Genomic DNA, 24,032 nt, shown 5'->3' on the forward strand with positions numbered 1-24,032 from the left:
GGGAGTGTCTTGACCCTGTCCAACCAGCAATGTTTAAATGCATGCACACAATCAAATATTCCAGAATAGTTAAAAGTTGTATCTGCACAAAATTTATTCTATACAAAGGAAACCTTTTTTCAGACATATACAAGAAATAAAGCATTTTAAATTATTTCAAATAAATATATGCCAGATAAGTACATCACAGCATTTTAAATTATTTCAAACAAGTGAAACTGCGAGCTACTGCTCACTGATGATACCCCCGCCGCAAGTGGATAATATTAATAGTGTAAAAATATGCAAGTGTTCGGTAAACAGGAAGTTGTCGAGTGATGAATCTGAAAACGCATCACACGGTATAGCTGACTTATATAAATCCTGAAACCAAATTTCAGAAATCCTTGTATTGTAGTTCCTGAGAAAAATGTGACGAAAATTTTCAACTTGGCTATCATGTGTAAATTCATACAAGTGTTCGGTAAACAGGAAGTTGTCGAGTGATGAATCTGAAAACGCATCACACGGTATAGCTGACTTATATAAATCCTGAAACCAAATTTCAGAAATCCTTGTATTGTAGTTCCTGAGAAAAATGTGACGAAAATTTTCAACTTGGCTATCATGTGTAAAATCAGACAAGTGTTCGGTAAACAGGAAGTTGTCAAGTGATGAATCTGAAAACGCATCACACGGTATGGCTGACATATATAAATGTTGATACCAAATTACAGAAAGGGTGGATGTGTAGTTCCTGAGAAAAATGTGACGAAAGTTTCATGGGACGGACTGACTGACGGACGGACTGATGGACGGACTGACGGACGGACTGACGGACTGATGGACGGACAGACAGAGGTAAAACAGTATACCCCCCCTTTTTTAAAGCGGGGGTATAATAAATATACGCCAGATAAGTACATCACAGGAAACTGATAACTACTACATATTCTTATTTTCTAATTTTTTTAAAACTTTTAAAGAAATACAACCAAACAATCAAGTTATACTTACTGTGTGAATGAAAAAAGTTTTAAAATTCTTTGCCTCTGGTCGAAGATCTTCTGACCTACAATTATATAATTAAAAGTAAATAATCTTTCACATAAGAGTTTTATGTAAAATTGTACTGCTTCATTGTTATAATTTTTCATCAATAAATAAGCAGCATTGGATAGAAATCAAGTTTATCAAAATGATTTTCTAATACATCTGATAACCTATTTTGGGTTGAAAAAAATCTTAAAAGAAAGTTTGTAACTGTTGTAAACTGATTTTAGTAGAACCCGACAAAATAAACCAAAATTCCTCTTTTATTTCGTATTCAATCTTTCCAAAAATCAATCAAATTCTATTCACTAACATGTTTACATCCACTTGCTTCATGTAGATTTCTAACAGCTCAAATACTGTTTAGACTAAACATATTTCCATGAAAATATCTGTATACTGAAGCAGTCAATTCTTTTTATATAGAAAGCTGCCGATTCTAAATAACATATAAAAATCTTTTAGTCTCTGTTAAAAATGAATGCTAAGTTTCAAAGTAACAATTGGAAAATCTTTGTTATGGACTTTAATGCATAAATTTCCTCAAGTCAATCAAGCATCAGATAACCAAAATAGTCCCCAATTGTTTTGCAATGCATTATAAATAAATTGTAGCAAATTATTGATATATTTCAAAGGAAACCTTAATTATAGACCTAAGTGAAGACAGAAGTAAAATTGTTTTAGCATGAGCTGTATGTTAGAATAAACTTGCAGTGAACAAAAAACAAGTTCATGCGTTCTTTACATTCATGTTAGTTTATAGAAAATACTAACCATGGAATTTGTCCCTTTAAAACTTTATTAGCCGGATCAACATAATATAAATGTGGTCCCTCTGTTAATAATAGCATACGTCTTCTTGCAAATAAACCCTGGAAGAGAAATAAATAACACATGACAATCTTATTTGCTATGTACTGAAATGTCAAAAATCAAAGCTAATCCAAAATCAAATGATTACGTTTAATAGCATACATATAGTATCGTTTACTCTTATTTTTATCTCATACATATAGCTGCTAGATAGAACGAAGACGCCTTTAGTGTGAATTATAAGTTATCATTTATTAATCTTGCCTTAAGCAAATGATTTTTAAATTAGTTTTTTTACATACAACACAATTTATCAATACTATCTTATATACCTTACCGGGTAAATTTAAAATGCAAAGAAATTATGTTTTTATGCTGTTTTTACACTCTGGCAATTGATTTACATTTTTCATTCAATAATTTTTCAAGCATTTGGAAAATACTTTCCATTAAGAGCAGTTTATTTTATTTGAAGTGTATTATTGTCTTCTATCTACAATACCTTTCTTTTATCCACTAGACCCTGTTTCAGAATAAGGTTGTCTTCCACAAATTTGTGATATTCATTATTTTTCTTTTGATCCTCTAATCTTTTGTTTCTTTCATCTTCAGTTATACTCCTTTTAAAAGTAAGTAAATCAATATCATTTTGAGAATCAAAACGAAACTTAAAAGTACAATAATACAAAAAAGCAAGTAAAGGATTCTTTTTAATTATGGTATCATAAAATCTTTACCTAGAGTCACAAAATTTTGATAAAAAGTGAATGCAAAATGCGAGTTCTGTGCTGCCTACAGGCCTTTTTCCAAAGTATTATGGAGTAAACCGTAACCTAAGATGACTGATTGACATATTTCCATTATGCTATTAGATGACCTTAAGTAGAAACCTTGAATTTAAACATGCTTAATCCTGATAAAAACCAACTGCATCTTGTTAGGTGGAGTCTAGAACTCTAGCAATGCCTCAAGGTATAATAGGATGTTTCGAAAATATATATTACTCTTTTGTTGGACAAAAATGGGGACTTATAATAATGCAAACCCAAAATTTTAAATTCTTTTATCACATTAAAAGTTAGTATTCAATACATATGGATGATTATATTGCTTATAAACATAACTGCTGAAAATTCACCAAATTATCTCATTATGTCCTAAATTCTGGCAATATCAAGAACTTTTTGGAAAACTCATGATAAATGGTTTAATTGGATTCAGCAAGTTTGTCTTTTTTATTGGATTCAGCAAGTTTGTATTCTTTATCAGATTTAACAAGTGTGTATTTTTTATTCCATCAAAAATGTGTACTTACAAATTATCACTAACATTATTGGTTATAAGTTCTACAATTCTTTTATCATCAAAGCCAGGCTGAAATAAAGAATCGGCTTTTTTAATCAAGAGACAATACTGTGGCTGACAAAAATCAAATCATTTGCATACATTAATATATTATGTTCACAAGTGTGCATTTATTTGAGAAGATCTCAAACAATCCATAGGTTTATGAATTATTTCATTTCTACATTTTCTTTGTAAAATTTTGATAGCAAAGCTTAAATGTTCTATTACAATTATAATTTTATAGTATTTTTCAAATCACATAAAAACACTAATTTATTTCTCTATACATTATAAGTACATGATATACAAAAACTTTCTGATTCAATTTACATACATTTCAAAAAAAATACATATAAAACTGCTTGCAGGGCTCGTTCATCTTCTAAAACAATTAGGCCAACATTAAAAATATCTTTGTTTCCCCTCTCCCGACTGAGGTTGTTAGGGTATGGGTAGGTAGGTAGACAAATTATTCTATTTTATTCCTTGATATGGTTTTCTATATTGAATTTGTACAAAATTCAACAGGTAAGGCTCAAGTCAAGAAAAGAGGGGTATTCCCTGTATTCTAATTCAGTGTACACCACAGTTTTCTGGTGTTAAAAAAACCAGTATACAGGGACCTTCTTTTTTTTCCTATTCATTTAATTTAATGAAATCTACAAAAGCGCACATTCTACTTGTGATACTAATGCCTATTGATAGCAAGTGTTTTTTTAGTTAAAAAATCAAGCTTATTTCAAGTCTAATTTGATGCATAACTCACAACAAAACAATTCCTTTGTTCACCAATTCATACCTTGATCATCAATTATGAGATGACAAAAAGATACATGTATGTTAATCACTTGGGAATTAAAATTCAATGAATAAAAATTTCAATAGAAGTGAACATAATTCAGTTATGTTCAGTTACACCTGGATCATGCAGCTTGGTCAATTGATTCCCAAACAAAGATTTATATGTTTTTTTCGAGTTCTAGAAGAAACAAGGCTTCCCTTTATATTCATGTTTTGTATTTCCTAAAATACTTTTAATAAGTATTTACGAATTCTACTGATGCAGGTATAACGTTAAAACGTGTCCTTTTGTAATTTTCATGCCATAAATTGAAAAAGGAAATCCCATTTAAACTGTTTTTTTTTACACCAGAAAACAGGGACGTTCCCTGAAAGCAGGGAATACATGTATCCCACATTTCCTGACTTGTGCCCAACCTGTTCAAAGACAAAGTAGATAGATTTTAAAGCACGAGTCAGACCATTTTTACTCAAAGTCTTTAAGATTTTATCCTTTAAACAGGAACAGAAGTTAGACACAAAGCAAATCAAGATGCACTCAGTGGATTGAAAGATGCTTCATTTTTTTTTTATCTTCAAAAAAAGATCACCCTTGCAAACAAACAAATTGTGTGGGAAAGCATTTTGTTTGTTTTCCTTGATTCCGAATCATGTAGACGCTTCAATGCAAAAATACCTTGATTTAAAACACTCGTTGACTACAGCATCGGAAAGGTATCCCCAAAACCCAACGATCGTTGACTTCAGCATCGGAAAGATATCACCAATAACCAACATAGCAAAAAACAAAATAGTGGACAAGAATGGCCAATAAAATTTTTCGGGTAGCGGTGATTTTACTGGGTCGGTCGTGTGAGGGGAAAGAAACAATATTTTATTTTTGGCCTTAGGATAAGTGACTTCACTTTTTGACATAAATTATAAGGTGACAGATCAAAAGAACATTGAACTTAATATAGACATACTAACCCGACTCCATAATTCATCTGGATTGTCTTTTGTTGCTGGTAAATATGGAAGTAGTTCTGGTGGTTTTTGTTCAGATAAATGTTCCCAATCTATTCCTTCAAAGAAGGGATGAGATTTAAGCTGTTCCATTCCACCCAATTCTTCACAACCAAGTCGTTGTGTAGGTTCTATAACCTATAAATTCCAAAACAAGCATTATTAATGTATTTTAGCAAGTGTTTATTTTTGGTTGCTTCTTATTGTTAAGTTGTCTTATTAATGATGTGTACTTCTCTGAAATATCCTTTAAAATTATATTTAAAAATATTTGGGCATCAATAGCTAGTTTGAGGGTGAAAATCTTTAATTTTCTAATCTAATGCAACTGATAGTTTATTAATTTTATGCATATATAAATACTGTGTAAGATGTTAAAGCCTTTGAACCAAGTTTTGTTTTATGAATGGATTAACAGTACATCAGGACTAACAACTGCAAGTTTTAACATTGTGTGCATGTTCTTCAAATTCTTTTGGACTGTCTGAACAATGGTAATTACAAAATTATAATGTATTCATCTTAACTATTCAACTACTTACCAGTAATTTTTCTACCAAATCTCTGGCTAGTGGATCAAAGCCATCTGGAAATTCATATTCTAATTTCTGGATTTTTTGGAATATTTGAAATTCATGACTGTAATGTATAAATAATAATACAAAAACAATCAATCAAAAGTACAATCTAGCTTCAAACATAAATTTCTAACAGACTTACTTGAAATAAGAAAACTTTGCAAATAAAAATTTCTCTATGTAATATTTTCATTACTACAACATTATAATATCTGTCATAGATATAAAATGATATAACCTAAAAGTTCATCTAACTCATGCTAGATGGATGTTCATGTCCAGTGGCAAATTAAATACACATTCAGAACAAGAACATTATAATGTAATATGAATATTAACCCAATTTGTTCTAAATCAACACACTGAGCAAGATTTTTAGTGTGCTAGTTCACATGGTAACAGTGCACAGGAAGACATGTCATCATACAAAGAAACAATATTCTGACTACGGGCCGACAAGTATTTGATCTTACTCCTTGATGAAGACAAAAGATAAGATTATCAATATGACTTAAAATTGGTGTTAAACCTTGAAATAATCATCTAAATATACTGGTTCATTTCAATTAAATGATAGTACTCACCCTCCTCTGAATGGTGGTAGTCCAGACAATAACTGATAAATAATACAACCTAAAGCCCACAAGTCTGAACTGAAAAAAAAAGACATATAAAAGAAATTAGATAACATATGTCAATAAATTGCTTCGCTGAGCGCAGCTGGATACAATTGCAGCTGGATACAATCGCAGCTGGATACAATCGCAGCTGGATTCTATCGCAGAAGTCCAACCCTGAACAGTTTGGGCAAAAATGTACGCAATATTTGTGCTTGATACAGTTCTGAATTTGGATTGTAATTAATTATTTGACACACAATGGGTTTCTGACACAGAAGAACTGTAAAGAACTTAAAATTGGTTATATAATTTGAATTTGTATATTTTTTGCTGTTGAGCAAAACACTATGCTGTTGCAAATTGACCCCCCCCCCCCCCAAAAAAAAAAAAAGGTTAACTTCCCCTTTTTTGCAATACTCTATGATGTTGCGAATTGACCACCACCCTAACCCACCTATACTATAAAAAAATATGTGTACCACCCTTTTTTGCTTTTTAGCAAGCACTATGCTGTTGCCTATTGTCTGGTTACTAAATGCGTCTTGGGACGACAACAACAACCCAGACAAAATAGACGACGACAACATGATAGCAATATATGACAGTCGTATTAAAATCAAAAATGCAATTAAATAAGAAATGTTATACCAATTGACTCTACATTGAATAATATATTCAAACTTGTTTCTCCACATACATATATTATATATATTATCAGAGTTTTAAAGTTTAAACTTTGCTAGTTATACTAACCTACTGCAGACTTGTTTACTGGTGAGAACTTCTGGAGACACATACTGGGCAGTTCCAACAAAAGAATTCTTTCTCCGTTGTGTATGGTGTTCTGAAAACAGAAAAAAGAATCTATAATTATAACAATTGCTTAGTCAACTGTTCAGAGTTTTAAGGTTGTTATTACGAAGAAAAAAGCGACAGGATTGGATTAACAAAATTAAAAAGCCATTTTAAATTTGAAAGCAAAATATTCTTCAAAATTCCTGTGATCACAATTATCAATCATGCATTTTTGGCAAATTGTTCAATAATTGCAATAACAAATAAACACAATTTTCTAAATATAGAGCACACTGATCATCATTGAAATTTATGTTGAAAGACAATATCATAGTTTGATTACAGGTATCACATTATCTTGGCATTGTCAATGATTCATGAATATAAGGTCAGGTCAAAAGAACCTTGCCAGAAAAACATGTACACATTACAATCAATCACACACAAAATAAACTTAACCTGTTGCTAATAGAATTTGAGAAACAATAACTAATTACGAAAACTAAACATTGACCATGAAAATGACATAAAGGTCAAAGGTTCCTAACAGACAAACATGTACACATTACAATCAATCACACACCAAATATAGTTGACCTGTTGCTAATAGAATCTGAGAAACAATACCTAATTACGAAAACTAAACATTGACCATGAAAATGACATAAAGGTCAAAGGTTCCTAACAGACAAACATGTACACATTACAATCAATCACACACCAAATATAGTTGACCTGTTGCTAATAGAATCTGAGAAACAATAACTAATTATGAAAACTAAACGTTGACCATGAAAATATCATAAAGGTCATAGGATTGTAACAGACAAACATGTACACATACACATCATTCCATACATCAAATTCAGTTAACCTATTGCTTACAGTATTTGAGAAATGGACCTAACGATAGAAACGTTTTGTTGAACACTGATCCATGATATCAGGTTATGGTCTGGTGAACCCAGTCTGTAGAATATGTTTCAACCAAATATAAAACTGGATAAAACAACAGTGTATACACTGAAATGACTGCTTAAATAATCATGTTTTAATTTTATGTTAAAAGTCTTTAAGATTAAGATTCTACTAAAGATACCACTTAAACTCATTTGAAAATAATGCCGATGAAAACTAGAGGCTCTAAAGAGCCTGTGTCGCTCACCTTGGTCTATGTGAATATTAAAGGAAGCAGATGGATTCATGACAAAATTGTGTTTTGGTGATGGTGATGTGTTTGTACATCTTACTTTACTGAACATTCTTGCTGCTTAAAATTATCTCTATCTATAATGAACTTGGCCCATTAGTTTCAGTGGAAAATGTTAGTAAAAATTTACAAATTTTATGAAAATTGTTAAAAATTGACTATAAAGAACAATAACTCCTAAGGGGGTCAATTGACCATTTCGGTCATGTTGACTTATTTGTAAATCTTACTTTGCTGAACATTATTGTTGTTAACAGTTTATCTCTATCAATAATAATATTCAAGATAATGACCAAAAACAGCAAAATTTACTTAAAACTAACAATTCAGGGTCAGCAACCCAACAACGGGTTGTCTGATTCATCTAAAAATTTCAGAGCAGATAAATGTTGACCTGATAAACAATTTTACCCCATGTCAGATTTGCTCTAAATGCTTTGGTTTTTGGGTTATAAGCCAAAAACTGCATTTTACCCCATGTTCTATTTTTAGCCATGGCGGCCATCTTGGTTGGATGGCCGGGTCACCGGACACATTTTTCAAACAACTAACCCAAAAGATGATTGTGGGCAAGTTTGGATTAATTTGGCCAAGTAGTTTCAGAGAAGATTTTTGTAAAAGATTACTAAGATTTACGAAAAATGGTTAAAAATTGACTATAAAGGGTAATAACTCCTAAAGGGGTAAACTGACCATTTCAGTCATGTTAACTTATTTGTAAATCTTACTTTGGTGAACATTATTGCTGTTTATAGTTTATCTATATCTATAAAAATATTCAAGATAATAACCAAAAAGAGCAAAATTTCCTTAAAATAACTAATTCAGGGCCAGCAACCCAACAACGGGTTGTCCGATTCATCTGAAAATTTCAGAGCAGATAAATGTTGACCTGATAAACAATTTTAACCCCATGTCAGATTTGCTCTAAATGCTTTGGGTTTTGAGTTATAAGCCAAAAACTGCATTTTACCCCATGTTCTATTTTTAGCCATGGCGGCCATCTTGGTTGGATGGCCGGGTCACCGGACACATTTTTCAAACAACTAACCCAAAAGATGATTGTGGGCAAGTTTGGATTAATTTGGCAAAGTAGTTTCAGAGAAGATTTTTGTAAAAGATTACTAAGATTTACGAAAAATGGTTAAAAATTGACTATAAAGGGCAATAACTCCTAAAGGGGTAAACTGACCATTTCAGTCATGTTGACTTATTTGTAAATCTTACTTTGGTGAACATTATTGCTGTTTACTGTTTATCTCTATCTATAATAATATTCAAGATAATAACCAAAAACAGCAAAATTTCCTTAAAATTACTAATTCAGGGGCAGCAACCCAACAACAGGTTATCCGATTCATCTGAAAATTTCAGGGCAGATAGATCTTCACCTGTTTAACAATTCTACCCCATATCAGATTTGCTCTAAATGCTTTGGTTTTTGACTTATAAGCCAAAAACTGCATTTTACCCCTATGTTCTATTTTTAGCCATGGCGGCCATCTTGGATGGTTGGCCAGGTCACCAGACACATTTTTTAAACTAGATACCCCAATGATGATTGTGGCCAAGTTTGGTTTAATTTGGCCCAGTAGTTTCAGAGGAGAAGATTTATGTAAAAGTTAACGACGACGGACGACAGCGACGCCGGACGACAGCGACGCCGAACGCCAAGTGATGAGAAAAGCTCACTTGGCCTTTTAGGCAAGGTGAGCTAAAGATAAGTTCATTAATCAATTAAGCATAATACAGATGAAAAGTTTTTTTTGCTGTGGATACTTTCTCTTGATCAGAAATATAAAATAAGTTTTGACAAGTTATCGATATCTATACAAAATTTGTTTCAGAATCAATCTTATTGCGATTATGACAACAGAATAACAACATCAATACACTGATATGGGAGGGTTACATAGTTTGTTATACAACTTATTACCACCTGAGGCCTCCATCAAAGAAAAGAATTCATCTAGTTTAAAAAAAAATACATTAAGTATTTGGCATACATTAATATAACAGTAAAAACTATAAGGTTCAATACAACTGCATAAAATGTTATGAAGAAATAACAAGTGTGCACACGCTGAAATGTCTGGCCTTCTTTACTAATCATTGATATTATATTGATAGTCCTAAATATAAAGCTTTATTACAACTGTCACATAAACTTAGCATTGACCAATGAACCATAAAAATGAGGTCAAAGTCAGATGAACCATGCCAGGCAGGCATGTACAGCTAAAAATTCTTCCATACAACAATTATAGTCGACCTATTGCTTACATTTAAGAAAAACAGACCAAAACACAAAAACTTAACACTGTGCAATGAACCGTGAAAAGGAGGTCAAGGTCAAATAAAACCTGCGCGACTGACAAATAGATCATAAAATATTTCCATACACTAAATATAGTTGACCTATTGCATATAGCAGTGTTCTCCCCAGGACGTTTTAGTGCTGTGCTATCACAATTTCCCGCTGTTCTATTGCACTGACTGCAGCGCTGTCCAAGGCAAACACGTCGCTATATTTTTTTTTCGTATTTTTTTCAAATTTCCCATTTATTTTTCACTTCGGATCACATGATCGACTGGTTTACTATTTCTGAATGAATTATTACCGTTTTATTAAGTAACTCTGCAGGACCAGTCTAAGATTTACAAAATGGCGACATTGAAAGATCAAAATAAACAAAGATTTCAACATTGACATCTATTTTGTTAGTTAAAAGAATGTAAAGAGGCATCTATGAATGAAATGAGATGAAATAAATTGATCACATTTCCCGACGACACTCACAAACTTGTTTTACGACCTTTGAACAAACGATGATTTTAAAAAGAATCAAACACAGTGGTTTGTTACACTCGCCGGGTTTACTATAAATACGAACCCCGAAAATGAGCAAGTTTTTGAAGTATTAATTATCAGCTATTGGAACAAGTGAAACTGCGAGCTACTGCTCACTGATGATACCCCCGCCGCAAGTGGATAATATTAATAGTGTAAAAATATGAAAGTGTTCGGTAAACAGGAAGTTGTCGAGTGATGAATCTGAAAACGCATCACACGGTATAGATGACTTATATAAATCCTGAAACCAAATTTCAGAAATCCTTGTATTGTAGTTCCTGAGAAAAATGTGACGAAAATTTTCAACTTGGCTATCATGTGTAAAATCAAACAAGTGTTCGGTAAACAGGAAGTTGTCAAGTGATGAATCTGAAAACGCATCACACATTATGGCTGACATATATAAATGTTGATACCAAATTACAGAAAGGGTGGATGTGTAGTTCCTGAGAAAAATATGACGAAAGTTTCATGGGACGGACTGACTGACGGACGGACTGATGGACGGACTGATGGACGGACGGACGGACAGACAGAGGTAAAACAGTATACCCCCCCTTTTTTAAAGCGGGGGTATAACTAACAATTGTTTAGTAAGCAATTCTACAGTAATGAATTTACCATTTGAAAACAATTGAGAGGATGTGATTAGAAAAACAAACCCCAAGCTGATACGACTTGAGAAATTCACTTTCTCGATGTCCAGCTGGGATGAAGCCATTTGAATATTATAAAACGTTAAGGTCAGAAAAATGAAAAATCATTATGCTAAAAAATGTCAATTCCTGTCAAACGTCGTAAGGTTAACAGTACACTGCTACAGTTACAAAACCAAACACAGAAGCTGACAATGACTTTATTGTTGGTCCTACATGTTCTGCAACATCACCTGTTAGTGCTAAGAAATTTTCACATAGGCAGTCTGGTATAGACCCATCATGGAAAAAGACTTCTCCTTGGGTTTTATACACAGATAGTATGAGGATTATATGAATTTACAATGGAGAAAAAAAGACTCTTCTTCTATATCCAGACAATAATATTAACAAACAAAAGGGTAACTTCTATGAGCATGATGAGGACATGTTACTGAGAATTGTCGAAAATTAACAACAGCCCTATCCAAAAATCCTGGGGAGAACACTGCGATATAGTATTAGAAAAAAAGACCATAACTCAAAAACTAACTTTGACCACTAAACCATGACAATGAGGTCAAGGTCAGATGACAACTGCCAGCTAGACATGTACACCTTACAATCATTCCATGCATCAAATATAGTAGACCTATTGCATACAGAAAAACAGACCAAAAACACAAAAACTTAACTATAACCAATGAACCATGAAAATGAAGTCAAAGTCAGATAACACCTACCAGCTGTACACTTACAGTCCTTCCATACACTGAATATACTAGACCTATTGCTTAAAGTATCTGAGACATGAAGAAATGTTTGTTCTGTTCTATAAAGATGTAAAAACATAAAGAATTATTACACTGAGACTATGGCATGTATTATTATCATTGAGAGACCAATTTTTAATGATTTTATTGTCTCCTCGCCAATTACAGATTTTGACCTAAACCCACAAAAGATAGGCAATGTATAGTTGTGTATAAGCTTTAAGGTGTCATATCATATTATATATTTTTATTATTACAGATTTCTGATTTCATTTACTTTGATATTTAATTAAATCAAAATCAATTAAGTCAAAATCAATCATATTATGTACTGTGTTTTAATATATTTTTAATGTACCTTATATTATGTTTGAAAATTATATTGTAATTTTTCTGCTCATTTTGGGTGCAGTGATTGGTAAATAAAAAATTTGTTTGTGTAAAAATTTAATTTTACACTTCAGACTGCTTCTATGTAAAAAAATGATCATATCATTTGTAAACTTTTAAAGAGGTAGCACATTTTGTTCTTAAGTTGCTCTTCTAAGATGAACTGAAACATTAAAAGCATAACTGCTGAAACAAACATGCAGCAATGTATATCATATATAACACATTAAGGTTAGAAAGCACACCTTCCTCTGGTTTTATCTCTTCTTCTTTATTTAAGATCTTTGCACTGCCAAAATCTGTTATCAGTATGTGCATATCTGTGTTTAATAAAATATTTTCAGGCTTCAAATCTCTGAAATATAGAAAAAACTTTTAAAAAAGATCATTCTTATGTCAAACAGAAATATTGTATTAATATAAGTAGTGTAAAGGTTATCTTATTGGGGGAAAAAAAGATAATGTGTATCTATGAAGACACACAATCACTTAGCGTACATGCAACATTTAAACATCAAAAGTAAAATAGAACAGTGCTTTTGTTGCTATTCTTCATCACAAAATCACAATGATGAAAAAACACTCATCTAACTGAACATTCAAGGCTTCCCTAGCACCTGTTAACTTTAGCTAATTACTTAAAACAAAAGGATGAATGTATCTTTTGAATTCATTTTAAGGTATTCGAGAAAAAAAGTAATTTAGTTAATGCTTTATCAAAGGAATTGATCCCATTCATGTTTTTTTTTACATTATCCTAACATGATGTAAAAAATTCTTTAATATCTTTGACAAAGTCTATTAATTCTACAAATATCATAAACTTTACTAGAAGTCAGAAGGTTTTCTTCCCCATATAATAATCTTTCTTTAATAAAGCTCAATTTACAGACATTCAGTAACTATGAAAATCTTACCTATGAATAAAATTTAAACTGTGCATATATTCTAAAGCATGTACAATTTCTGCTGCATACCACTGAGAACAAGGTACATCGAATGACGACAACTTATGTAGATAATCCAGAAGCTCCCCTCGTTCTGCATAGTTTAACACAAAATCTTCATTTCACTAAGGAATCAGAACTATACTATATGAAATCTTTGAAATGCCACTATATTGAATTATAATCATAAAAGGTGACTACTTTGTCGAATTGATCAAAATTCTGAACTGTATTTCAGAAGTAGTTGTTTATTAGGATCTGTTAGTATGGTGCTTCAATTGCCATCATGGTAAGTTTTCATGTCAATATGAAGTCAATTGTTAATAGCAGTTAGTGGAGTGAGGTGTTGGTGGTTTGAAAGCAATCTTTAAAATGACCATCACCCATAAAATTGCATTTTACTTTGAATATAATTTTATTTGAACTTCAAGATATGCTCTATCCAATACATTTACAAACAAAGTGCCATCATTACCCTCCCCCTTCCAACCCCCAACCCCTATATTATTTTCCTGGAATATCCCTGACTGTGTTGGTATACATTCTTTTTTTCAGACATGTATAATGAAGACTCGGTTGTCATTATTATCTATTTCATTTTGCTTAGTTTAGTGATAAACATGTAAGAACTTTCCAAGACTGCTTGTTTACTATATAATTGTGTGTGAGATCTTGCCTATCACTTGACACCATATTTTGACCTCTGAGGGCCAGATAAAACCTGTCTAGTATTAACAAAATGTTCAATCCAAAAGGTGTTCCGTTTAGATAATGCAGAGTGTTGCTGTGAATCCATGTCTACTTCTATTCATTACCATGATATAATGACTTTTATAATGAATTAAATAACCTTTAAAAGGATACATAATCTATCTGTATCTTGAAATGTAAAATATAATCTAATTATAAATGGATGATTCATCTTCATTAAAACTTCTTTTTCTCTCATCACATATTGTGATTTCTTTTCCCTCATTATATGTCTCTTTTCTAAAACTTTAACTGAAAAGAAAAGAAAAATGCCTAAAAAAATTAGTCTTAGATGCATGATTTTTTTATAAGTTGTTAGTGGCTTTGAACTAGCTGTCAGTTAATTGCAAGTACTCTCAGAACTGTTCCTCGTGTCTTTTTGTTGTTGGGATATACAAGTACCCAGCCACATTCACTTGTATCTTTGTCCATCTGATGAGTTCATCATTTTTCAACTGATTTTCGTAGTTCGTTCTTATGTTGTACTGTTATACCACTGTCCCAGGTTAGGGGATGGGTTGGGATCCCGTTAACATGTTTAACCCTGCCACAATATGTATGTGCCTGTCCCAAGTCAGGAGCCTGTAATTTGGTGGTTGTTGCTTGCTTATGTGTTACATATTTGTTTTTCATTCATTTTTTTATATAAATAAGATTGTTAGTTTTCTCATTTGAATTGTTTTGCATTGTCATTTTGTGGTTTTTTAAAGCTTACTATGTGGTATGGCTTTGCGCATTGTTGAAGGCTGTACGGTGACCTATAGTTATTAATTTCATTTTGGTCTCTCGTGGACAGTTGTCTCATTGGCAATCATAGTTATCATACCACATATTCTTTTTCATATTTGAACATTGAGAACAGCTTGTCAAACAATAAAACAATTTTGTAACAGTAAAATTTTCATTTCTAAAGAATTTCTAATTAAAGAACCTTAGTGAGAGCGCTCACATACCCAACATCCTCCTATTATCACTGGAAAAATAAAATAACTCTCAGAAAAATAATTGTACAGTACAATTTTCGCGAAAGCCATCCCAAACTCCATACACCGAGTTTTTTCCTGGTGTGACACCAGGAAACTCTGACATCACTCCCTAAATTCTCGGAGAAATTTGGGAGTATTCCCTCCGACTTCCGCGTAAATTCGTTACCTTTTGTTTATTGTATTAGCGACATCTCTCCCAGTCTGGAGTGACGCGGTGTCACACCAGGTAATTAATTGCCCTAATCCTTCTGATCTATGCTGGCACGCGACAGTCAAGGTATGCGAGATTATTAATGTAATTAAACAATTGTATTTCCTGTCTATTGATTATCAGTTTATATCTGATTGCTTGAAACAAAAGACAGATTAAAATAAAAATCAAAATGTTGTTGTTAATTCTTTTAATTGCTCTTTACATCTAAATCAATTTTTAAAAACAACTATATTTGATTTTGACTTCCGTTTTTTATCAGTAAATAAATATTTAATCTACTAAAAGAGATATAATTGCGTAACAATAAACAGAGACTAACGCTGAATGAATTAGGGTAGTTTAAAGAAAAGTGACACGTCTCAAAGTTTTTTATACAAGTAAAAAAGAAAATATTCACTATCTGTTATGCTAATAAGTCTACGCCATTTCCATTTTACGATTACAAAATAAAAGTTTTAAAGCAAAAGGTTGTTGTTATTAAATGCTTTCAATTGCATTTAAGTTTTATAAAAAAAAAAATCTATACTTGATTATGACCTCGGGTTTTTTTTTTATCGGTAATTTATATAACTTACGAAAAGAGACATACTTGCGTGAAAATAAACGGAAATTAACGCTGAAGGTATAAAATGTGAGAAAGAAAAAAAATTACATGTCTTAAAACTTGTATATGCAAGAAAAAAAAATACTTTTCACCATTCCTTATGCTTGATAAGTCTACGGTATTTTCTCTTCACGATTTGTTAGCATTACTTTAGGATAAATAATACATTTCGGCTACAACAGGAATACTTCTATAGCTGTATCAACTCGTCGTTGCATAATATTCATTTACGCACAATGAATGTAAACTTTTGTGTTGTATTTAGAACAGTGATCTTTAAATATTTTTAAAGCAATTAATTGCCGTGGGAAGACGATACGCATCTCAGTGATCAACAGTGCGTAGTTGAACTTGAACTTGACTTTGCTCACAATACTGAATGCTAAAAATAGTGACATCAATTTTGTCCAGAGATTTTTATTTGGCGGGAAATAGTATCATGTAACAGTAAACTCATGTGACCTTTCTGGATAACCGTGAGAAAATTCATTCAAGGTTTAAACTTGCTTTCTAATGATTGACATGAATTTGTGTGCGATAAGATTGAGGCTCTAGATGGTACTTTTACAATTGATTAACCGGATTCTAAATTGTATTCCTTTTCTGAATTAACCAACATCAGCCTTTTATTTTTACGTTTCTCAATCAACAGAGGACATAAAACCGGACATTATTTATACGTCCATAGTCAACACTATATATTAATGGTAGATGAAAACATGATGCATGTCGTTCAGTTCCTGGTGGGCGTTGGTAGAGATCCTCTGTGAAAATTGACCGATCGTAAAAATCCTATCCACATTTTTTTTTTTACATATTTCTTTCTTGTAGAACACGATGTAATTTCATTTAAATATTCTATTCTATAATTGTTGAAATACTTCTTTTTATATTTTGCCGAGGACTTTTAACGAGCTGTAAAATATGGATTGCGCCAATCCAATTTTATTTTAAATAATTAAAGATCAATAACAGATCATAACAGATAAAAAACACGATTTTTTTTTTCTCCATATAATTAAATATTTAAAGGTTGTGATTATTGTGTTGTGTCTGGGCGGCGAATGTATCTCAGTATTTATGAATATAGGGCTGCCACATTGCATACAAAACTATTTGTCACTTAACAGTTTCTTTTTTAAATTCAAAAATTTCAAGTCTGTAATCTACCGAGGTAGTGAAACATAATATTTTACATTTCAAAATAAATTGAAAGTAACAGAGTTCACTTGTTGATCCGATAAATTATATAATTAACTCTTGGGTTTTAATTTAGATTGGACATATTACCGTAAAAAACATCATTTTGTTTTAAGCCAGTTGATATTAATTATATAATATTGAACTATTAATGAACCGAATATTGCTCACTGAGTAGGTCATAAAAGGTTCTAATTGTGGTAAAATCGTCTTTGTTGAAAAAACAAAATTATGACCTGATCGGACTATAATGAAAATACAAAATAAGTGTTTTAATTGTATTTTTATACGTTTGTACGTTGTATGTCATATGACAATGACATGGGCATATACATACAAGAATAATTATCTTATTTTAAATAAAAATGTCACACTTTTATCTGAAAATGAAAGGACATTTAAATAACGTATTTTAAAGCACTCAGGTGCAATCAAGATCGATTAAATGTACAAAGGTAATAAATCTGGCTAATCCGATGATGTTGTCACGCGTCATTAATTTTCAGTACATCCGATGGGCAATAAACCAATAAACAGCCACGCGGTGTTGGGAGAGAATCTTTGGAGGAAATTGGGAGTATAATCCGTGATTCGCGGTGTCACACCGCTACACTCGGAAATCGGTGATTAGAGTTCGCGATTACATACTCTCTGGGCGTACTGTATAAGAAAAAAAATTTGAATCACAATTTCCTGTCGATATGCACATCTACATAGTATGTCCTTATTATCTACAAAGTTTCATGAAATTCAATTGTGTGGTTTCAGAGGAGTTACGATGACAAACTGTTGCAGAGGTATATTGAAGCAAATAAGTTCAAAGGCGCGTAACTCCTAGAAAAAAAATGAATTACAATTTCCTGTCGATATGCATATCTACATAGTTTGCCCTTATCATCTAAAAAGGTTTCATGAAATTCTGTTGTATGGTTTGAGAGGAGTTGCGATGACAAGAAACAGGACTAACGGGTCATGAATATTATACCCTCTGCAACTTCGTTGCATGGGGTATAAAAACATGATTTACAAAAAGTTATTACAGAGATATGTTTCGCCTTTTTGTTGTTTCGATAGTAAAATGCAAACGTTTAAATCAAAATAGCAATACTTTATCATTAAAGTTATGCAAAATATGTGGTCAGTGAATTTCAGAACCATGACTAACATCTAAAAACTCTATAAATTTTTAGGACATATTTGTTTTCTCTATTATTCAAATAAAAGAATTTTAAATAATATATTCTAATGTGAAACTTACTTGCAAATTCAGTTCCAGTTTCTACTTCCTTTGCTAAATATACCTAAAAGTAACATCATGAACATTGCAATGTTATGTATTTTTTACAAAACAATTTTAAACACATCATTAATTTATAAACTTAAAAAAAACTTAAATCTTTAATATTGTCAAAATTGTCATTTGATAAATTACAATATTGCCAATGTAATAAAAAGAGTAACTTATCAAAGAATTCAAATATGGAAAAATATTTAACTTGTGACCAAACAACACTGATAATTAACTCATGTGCTGCGCACATTCGTGAATTAATTTAATGTGTCGGTCTGTCACTCGTTGAATATTTTTCTCTATTTGAATTCTTCGATTAGTTATTCTATAAGTAATCAAGATACACAAAATTGCAAGTTTTCTTCAATCCACAAATATTGATATTCGACAAAATAAAAGATTCCACTGTATTCAAATAATGTAAACACTGTCTAGTCCCCCAAAAAACAACATTTTAAATGACAGGCTTTGACTGAAAATATATATTTGTTTAAGTTAATGCTTTGTTATAAATACAAGTGGGTATAATTCTTCCTTTTCAAAATTACTTGTAACTAAAAGAATGTACATGTTCTTATAGTTCAAGAATGCATATATATGCAACTGTGCTTTCAAGATTTAATACTTACTGTAGAATATGAACCTTCTCCAATGACCTTTCCAAACATAAAGTCATTTGGTGTCTTTTTCACTGGCTTTTTATTGCCATCACCTCCCTCTTGAATTTGAGACATTTTTTCAGATCAATATATACCTATAATGTGAAACAGCATGTTAATTTTGATCTTAGGACAAGTAAAATTAATGATCAATAACTTTATAAACTTGTTTTCTACAAATCTATATACTAAAATTATATCAAAACTTTATGATGTTTTGTTTCAGATTATATGCAACTCTATGGGCCATTTAGCCAATAAATAATTCATAACCAACACATAATTTATTAAAGCAAATTCTAACTAATTTTCACCATTATAAAATAAGTTAGCCAGCACTCAATAGACATTGAATAGTACACCAGGACTGAGGTCACCATACAGCCTTCATTAATAATTAAAACCTATACCATCAAGTCTGCTATAAACGGCCAAACATAAAAATGGAAAACAATTCTAACAAGAAAACTAACTTAAAAACAGTAATTGTAACAGTAAATTTGACAAAAACAAACAAATATGACTAATAAAAACAAATGGCAACAACTGCATTAACGGCTACTGAGTTGGGCCAAACTCATAAAGTGTTCCAGCTAGCATGAAATGGCAGGGCACTGCACGCTTTTGAAAAAAATTTAAAAAACAATCTTTTTTCTTCATATCGTCGCCATTTTGTTGAGTTTTTAATACACACACTTCATTAAGACAACAGATTAAAATTGTTGACACTTGCTACCTGTATAAAATCACCTATTTGATTAGAGTCAATTACTTAATCAGGTGAAATTTACGACCTTGTCTAATCCCTTTGCCCTGAAAACACCAAACATCCAAGTTAAATGAATTGATCTTTTAACACCTGACGATGCAAAATAGAATTTATAAAATAAATGTGAACAATGTTCATTTCTGTTGTAAATGTTATTTATAAAATAACGTTAATTAAAAAAGAATCATTCCAATAGTATATTGTAAATCGTCAACACACAAAATGCCGATGAAAAAAGAAAAATGACCAACTCGAAAATGACAAGAAGAAAAAATCAAAGACTTGCCATTCCATTACATCTTTTGTCAAGAATAATAATAATCTTTATTTGTCATATAAGTAACATTATACTTGTGACATAAACAAAAGTAACAGCAACAATAAAATAACTGAGTTAAACACACACATATCTATATATATACAAGTAAAAGTAACTAAGAGTCCCCTGTCCTCAGCTCTAAAGACTGTTTTATAAAGGAACCTGTTTTTTTCACTTGGTTTATATTAGAAAGATTTAGTAGGACTACTAGTTTTTCAGTATCAGATAGATTTGGAAACATAGGATTATCTATTGCCATGTCATTAAAAAGTTTTATACGTAAAACATTATTAATTTGACAGTGGAGGAGAAAGTGATTTTCATCTTCTAAGGTTTTACAAGTTGGACATGTTCTATTGTCTCGAGGTATTTTTAGATATCTGCCCTTCTCAATGAGCAAATTATGGTCACTAATTCTAATTTTTGTAAATAAACGTCTAGTTTCAAAATTGTGATATTTTAGATAAAACTCTTGGTCTTGTTTGACTTTAATATTTTTGTAAAGAAAAAGTTTGTTACTTTCGTTCAAACCATTAATTTTATTTTCCAGTAGTTCTGAATAAAATTTACTTGTAATATTCTTAATCCAAGTCTTTAGTTTGTTTACTTGTTCCATACTTTGACAGGACATTACTTTTTGTATATCAATATTCATTTCTTGTGTTGAATCTTTTATAAAAGTGGCTAATGGCCATCAAAGGTAAAAAAATCAGTTAATTCTTTACTTTTATATAAAATCAAAAAGAAGAAAGGTTTCTAACAGATATTGCAATTGTTCTTCTATTGTAAATTCCACCAATTACAGAGCACTCAAAAGTCCAATTTTTATATCATTTTTCTTACAATGAAATCCGTTTTGACTAACTTTAATATTGATATTATTAGATACGCTCAACATGAAATATACGGAGATGCTTGTGGAATTGATAATAAACTTTCAAGGTTGAATAAATTTATTATTGTGCCGATTACAGAGCTCTTGAAAGTCCGATTTTTGTATCAATTTTCTTATTGAAATCCATTTTGACAAACTTATTGATACTAGGCCAACATTAAAAATATCTTTGTTTCCCTCCCCAACTGAGGTTATCAGGGTATGGGTACGTAGGTAGGCAAATCATTTTATTTTATTTCTTGATATAATTTTTCTATATTGAATATTCTATTCAACAGGTACATGTAAGATAAGTCAAGAAAAGTGGGGTATTCCCTGTATTCAGTGTACACCCCAGTTTTCTGATGTTAAAAACAGTATACAGGGACCTCCTTTTTCCTATTCATTTTATGGTATGAAATTTACAAAAGCACACATCCTTCATGTGATAACAATGTGTTATGAAAACAAAGAGTTTAATTAGTTAAAAATCAAGCTTATTTCAAGTCTAATTGATGCATAACTCACAACAAAACAATTCCTGTGTTAACCAATTCATATCTTGATCATCAATTACGAGATGACAAAAAGATATGTTAATGACTTGGGAATTAAAATTCAATGAATACAAATTTTCAATAGAAGTGAACATAATTCAGTTATGTTCAGTTGCACCTGGATCATGCAGCTTGGTCAATTAATTCCTTAACAAAAGATTTGTATGTTTTTGCGAGTTCTAGAAAAAACAAGGCTTCACTTATATGTTTTGTTGTTCCTAGATTACTTTTAATAAGTATTTACAAATTCAACTGATGCAGTTATAATGTAAAACGTGCCCTTTTGTAAATTTCATGCCATAAACTGAAAAATAAAAACACATTTAAACTGGTCTTGTTTACGCAAGAGGTTAAAGCAGGGAATTCACGAATCCAACATTTTCTGACTAGTGCCCAACCTGTTCGAAATCGAAGACAAAGTAGATTGATTTCAAAGCACGATTCAGACCATTTTTACTGAAAGATTTTATCCTTTAAACAAGAACAGAGGTAAAAGACAAAGCTAATCAAGGTGCACTTAGTGGGTTGAAAGATGTTTCAGAATTTTTATTTTCAAATATCACCCTTGCGCACACAACACAAATCGTGTAGCAAGGCAGTCTTCTTTCGTAATTCCCTCCTGTTTAAGAGTTTGTTTTCCTTGACTCCGAATCATATAGACGCTTCAATGCAAAAATGCCTTGATTTAAAACGCTTATTGATTACAGCATTGGAAAGGTATGACAAAAAATCAATGCAGGTTTACTACAGCATTGGAGGATATCACCAACATAGCAAAAAAAAAATTTTGCACAAGAATGGCCAATAAAATTTTTCGAGTCGCGACGATTCTACCGGGTCGGTGGTGGGAGGGGAAACAAACTATATTTTATTTTTGGCCCTATTAGATCAATCAACATGTCAAAATATAACCAGTCTACCAGGAATACTGTTTCAACTAATTATTATTTATACCAACTTTGTGTTTCCCACTAGGATTGATACTTGTTACAAACTTTGCAAAGCATCAATCACACGGAAGTTATGGTAGTCAGACATGGTCTACTGTAGGTTATAAACTGTTGTGCAAAGATAAGATACCAATCCATCAAGACAGTGAACATCATAAATGTGCAATAACTTTAGATATGGCACACACCGTTGATTACATGGCTTCTAATATCTCTACTATTGCACAAAAAGCAGTGAAGGATGCTCTGAAAGTTCTATTTTTTATTCTGCATCATCACCTGCCACTAGACATATTTACATCAAAAGTTGACAAAACACAGACATTAACAAAAATATTAACTATAAAATTTAACTGTGATGAAACTAAATTTGAAAAAAATCTTGATCAATGTGTGACAACCTTCTTCATAAAGAAAAACAGAAAACTTGTCAATGGTTTTTAATATTTATTTGCATTTGAACTCTACTTTGAAAAAATCTGTAGTTCTGGAAGAGAAATCATACCTGCCAACTGTCACTATTTGCGGGGGATTTCCCCCATTGAGGCTCCCAAAAGGAAATTTTGAAAGAGCAGTTTTGTCCACAATTTAAATAAAACAATAAATTTTACAATGGCTATAGGCTTGTAAGAGTATGAAGAAGCCAAAACACAATATTACAATTTATTTGAAGGCCCCCTTGATGGTTTTGTAGGACTATAGGATCCATCTTGCACGTAAAACCCCCATGGGCATTTTGAAAAGTTGGCAGGTATGCGAAATGAATATACATGTAGTAATGACTATTAGTGCTCTCAGTTTGATTTTAACTTATAAATTCTAAATAAATGATTTTTAAACTTGAATATCATAGTATAGAGTATTGAACTTAGCTACATGCTTGCTAAAAATATGTCATTATGTGGTAATATTAAGTATTTGATTTTTTTCAGTGAGAACGTGCTAAAGTGCCCTTTTTAAAAACCCGCTACTCTATTTTCAAATTCTAGCTGGAACACTGTCATAGGACTCAATAAATCGATATGGAGCACACAAAAACAACTGACATATAAATGT

At 31.5% G+C, this 24,032-nt stretch overlaps 1 protein-coding gene across 3 annotated transcripts in view; it reads right to left on the reverse strand.

The window, feature by feature from the left end:
• Positions 1 to 24,032, reverse strand: part of LOC143045446 (3-phosphoinositide-dependent protein kinase 1-like) — a 28,355-nt gene that overhangs the window by 3,643 nt on the left and 680 nt on the right. For 2 of the 3 annotated variants that reach the window (XM_076217949.1, XM_076217950.1), the window contains exons 2-15: positions 19,478 to 19,602; positions 18,816 to 18,858; positions 14,668 to 14,805; positions 13,774 to 13,918; positions 13,102 to 13,211; positions 10,141 to 10,173; positions 6,953 to 7,043; positions 6,164 to 6,232; positions 5,544 to 5,640; positions 4,966 to 5,139; positions 3,164 to 3,222; positions 2,351 to 2,468; positions 1,810 to 1,907; positions 997 to 1,051 (exon numbers count right to left, since the gene is read on the reverse strand). In XM_076217949.1, coding sequence (XP_076074064.1) covers positions 997 to 1,051; positions 1,810 to 1,907; positions 2,351 to 2,468; positions 3,164 to 3,222; positions 4,966 to 5,139; positions 5,544 to 5,640; positions 6,164 to 6,232; positions 6,953 to 7,043; positions 10,141 to 10,173; positions 13,102 to 13,211; positions 13,774 to 13,918; positions 14,668 to 14,805; positions 18,816 to 18,858; positions 19,478 to 19,582 — 1,335 coding nt within the window. In that variant the 5' untranslated portion in view covers positions 19,583 to 19,602. The remainder of the gene's footprint in view (positions 1 to 996; positions 1,052 to 1,809; positions 1,908 to 2,350; positions 2,469 to 3,163; positions 3,223 to 4,965; positions 5,140 to 5,543; positions 5,641 to 6,163; positions 6,233 to 6,952; positions 7,044 to 10,140; positions 10,174 to 13,101; positions 13,212 to 13,773; positions 13,919 to 14,667; positions 14,806 to 18,815; positions 18,859 to 19,477; positions 19,603 to 24,032) is intronic. The other variant, XM_076217951.1, reaches the window with a different exon arrangement.

This window comes from Mytilus galloprovincialis, chromosome 9, assembly GCF_965363235.1.
Source record: "Mytilus galloprovincialis chromosome 9, xbMytGall1.hap1.1, whole genome shotgun sequence".
NCBI classification, from domain to species: domain Eukaryota; kingdom Metazoa; phylum Mollusca; class Bivalvia; order Mytilida; family Mytilidae; genus Mytilus; species Mytilus galloprovincialis.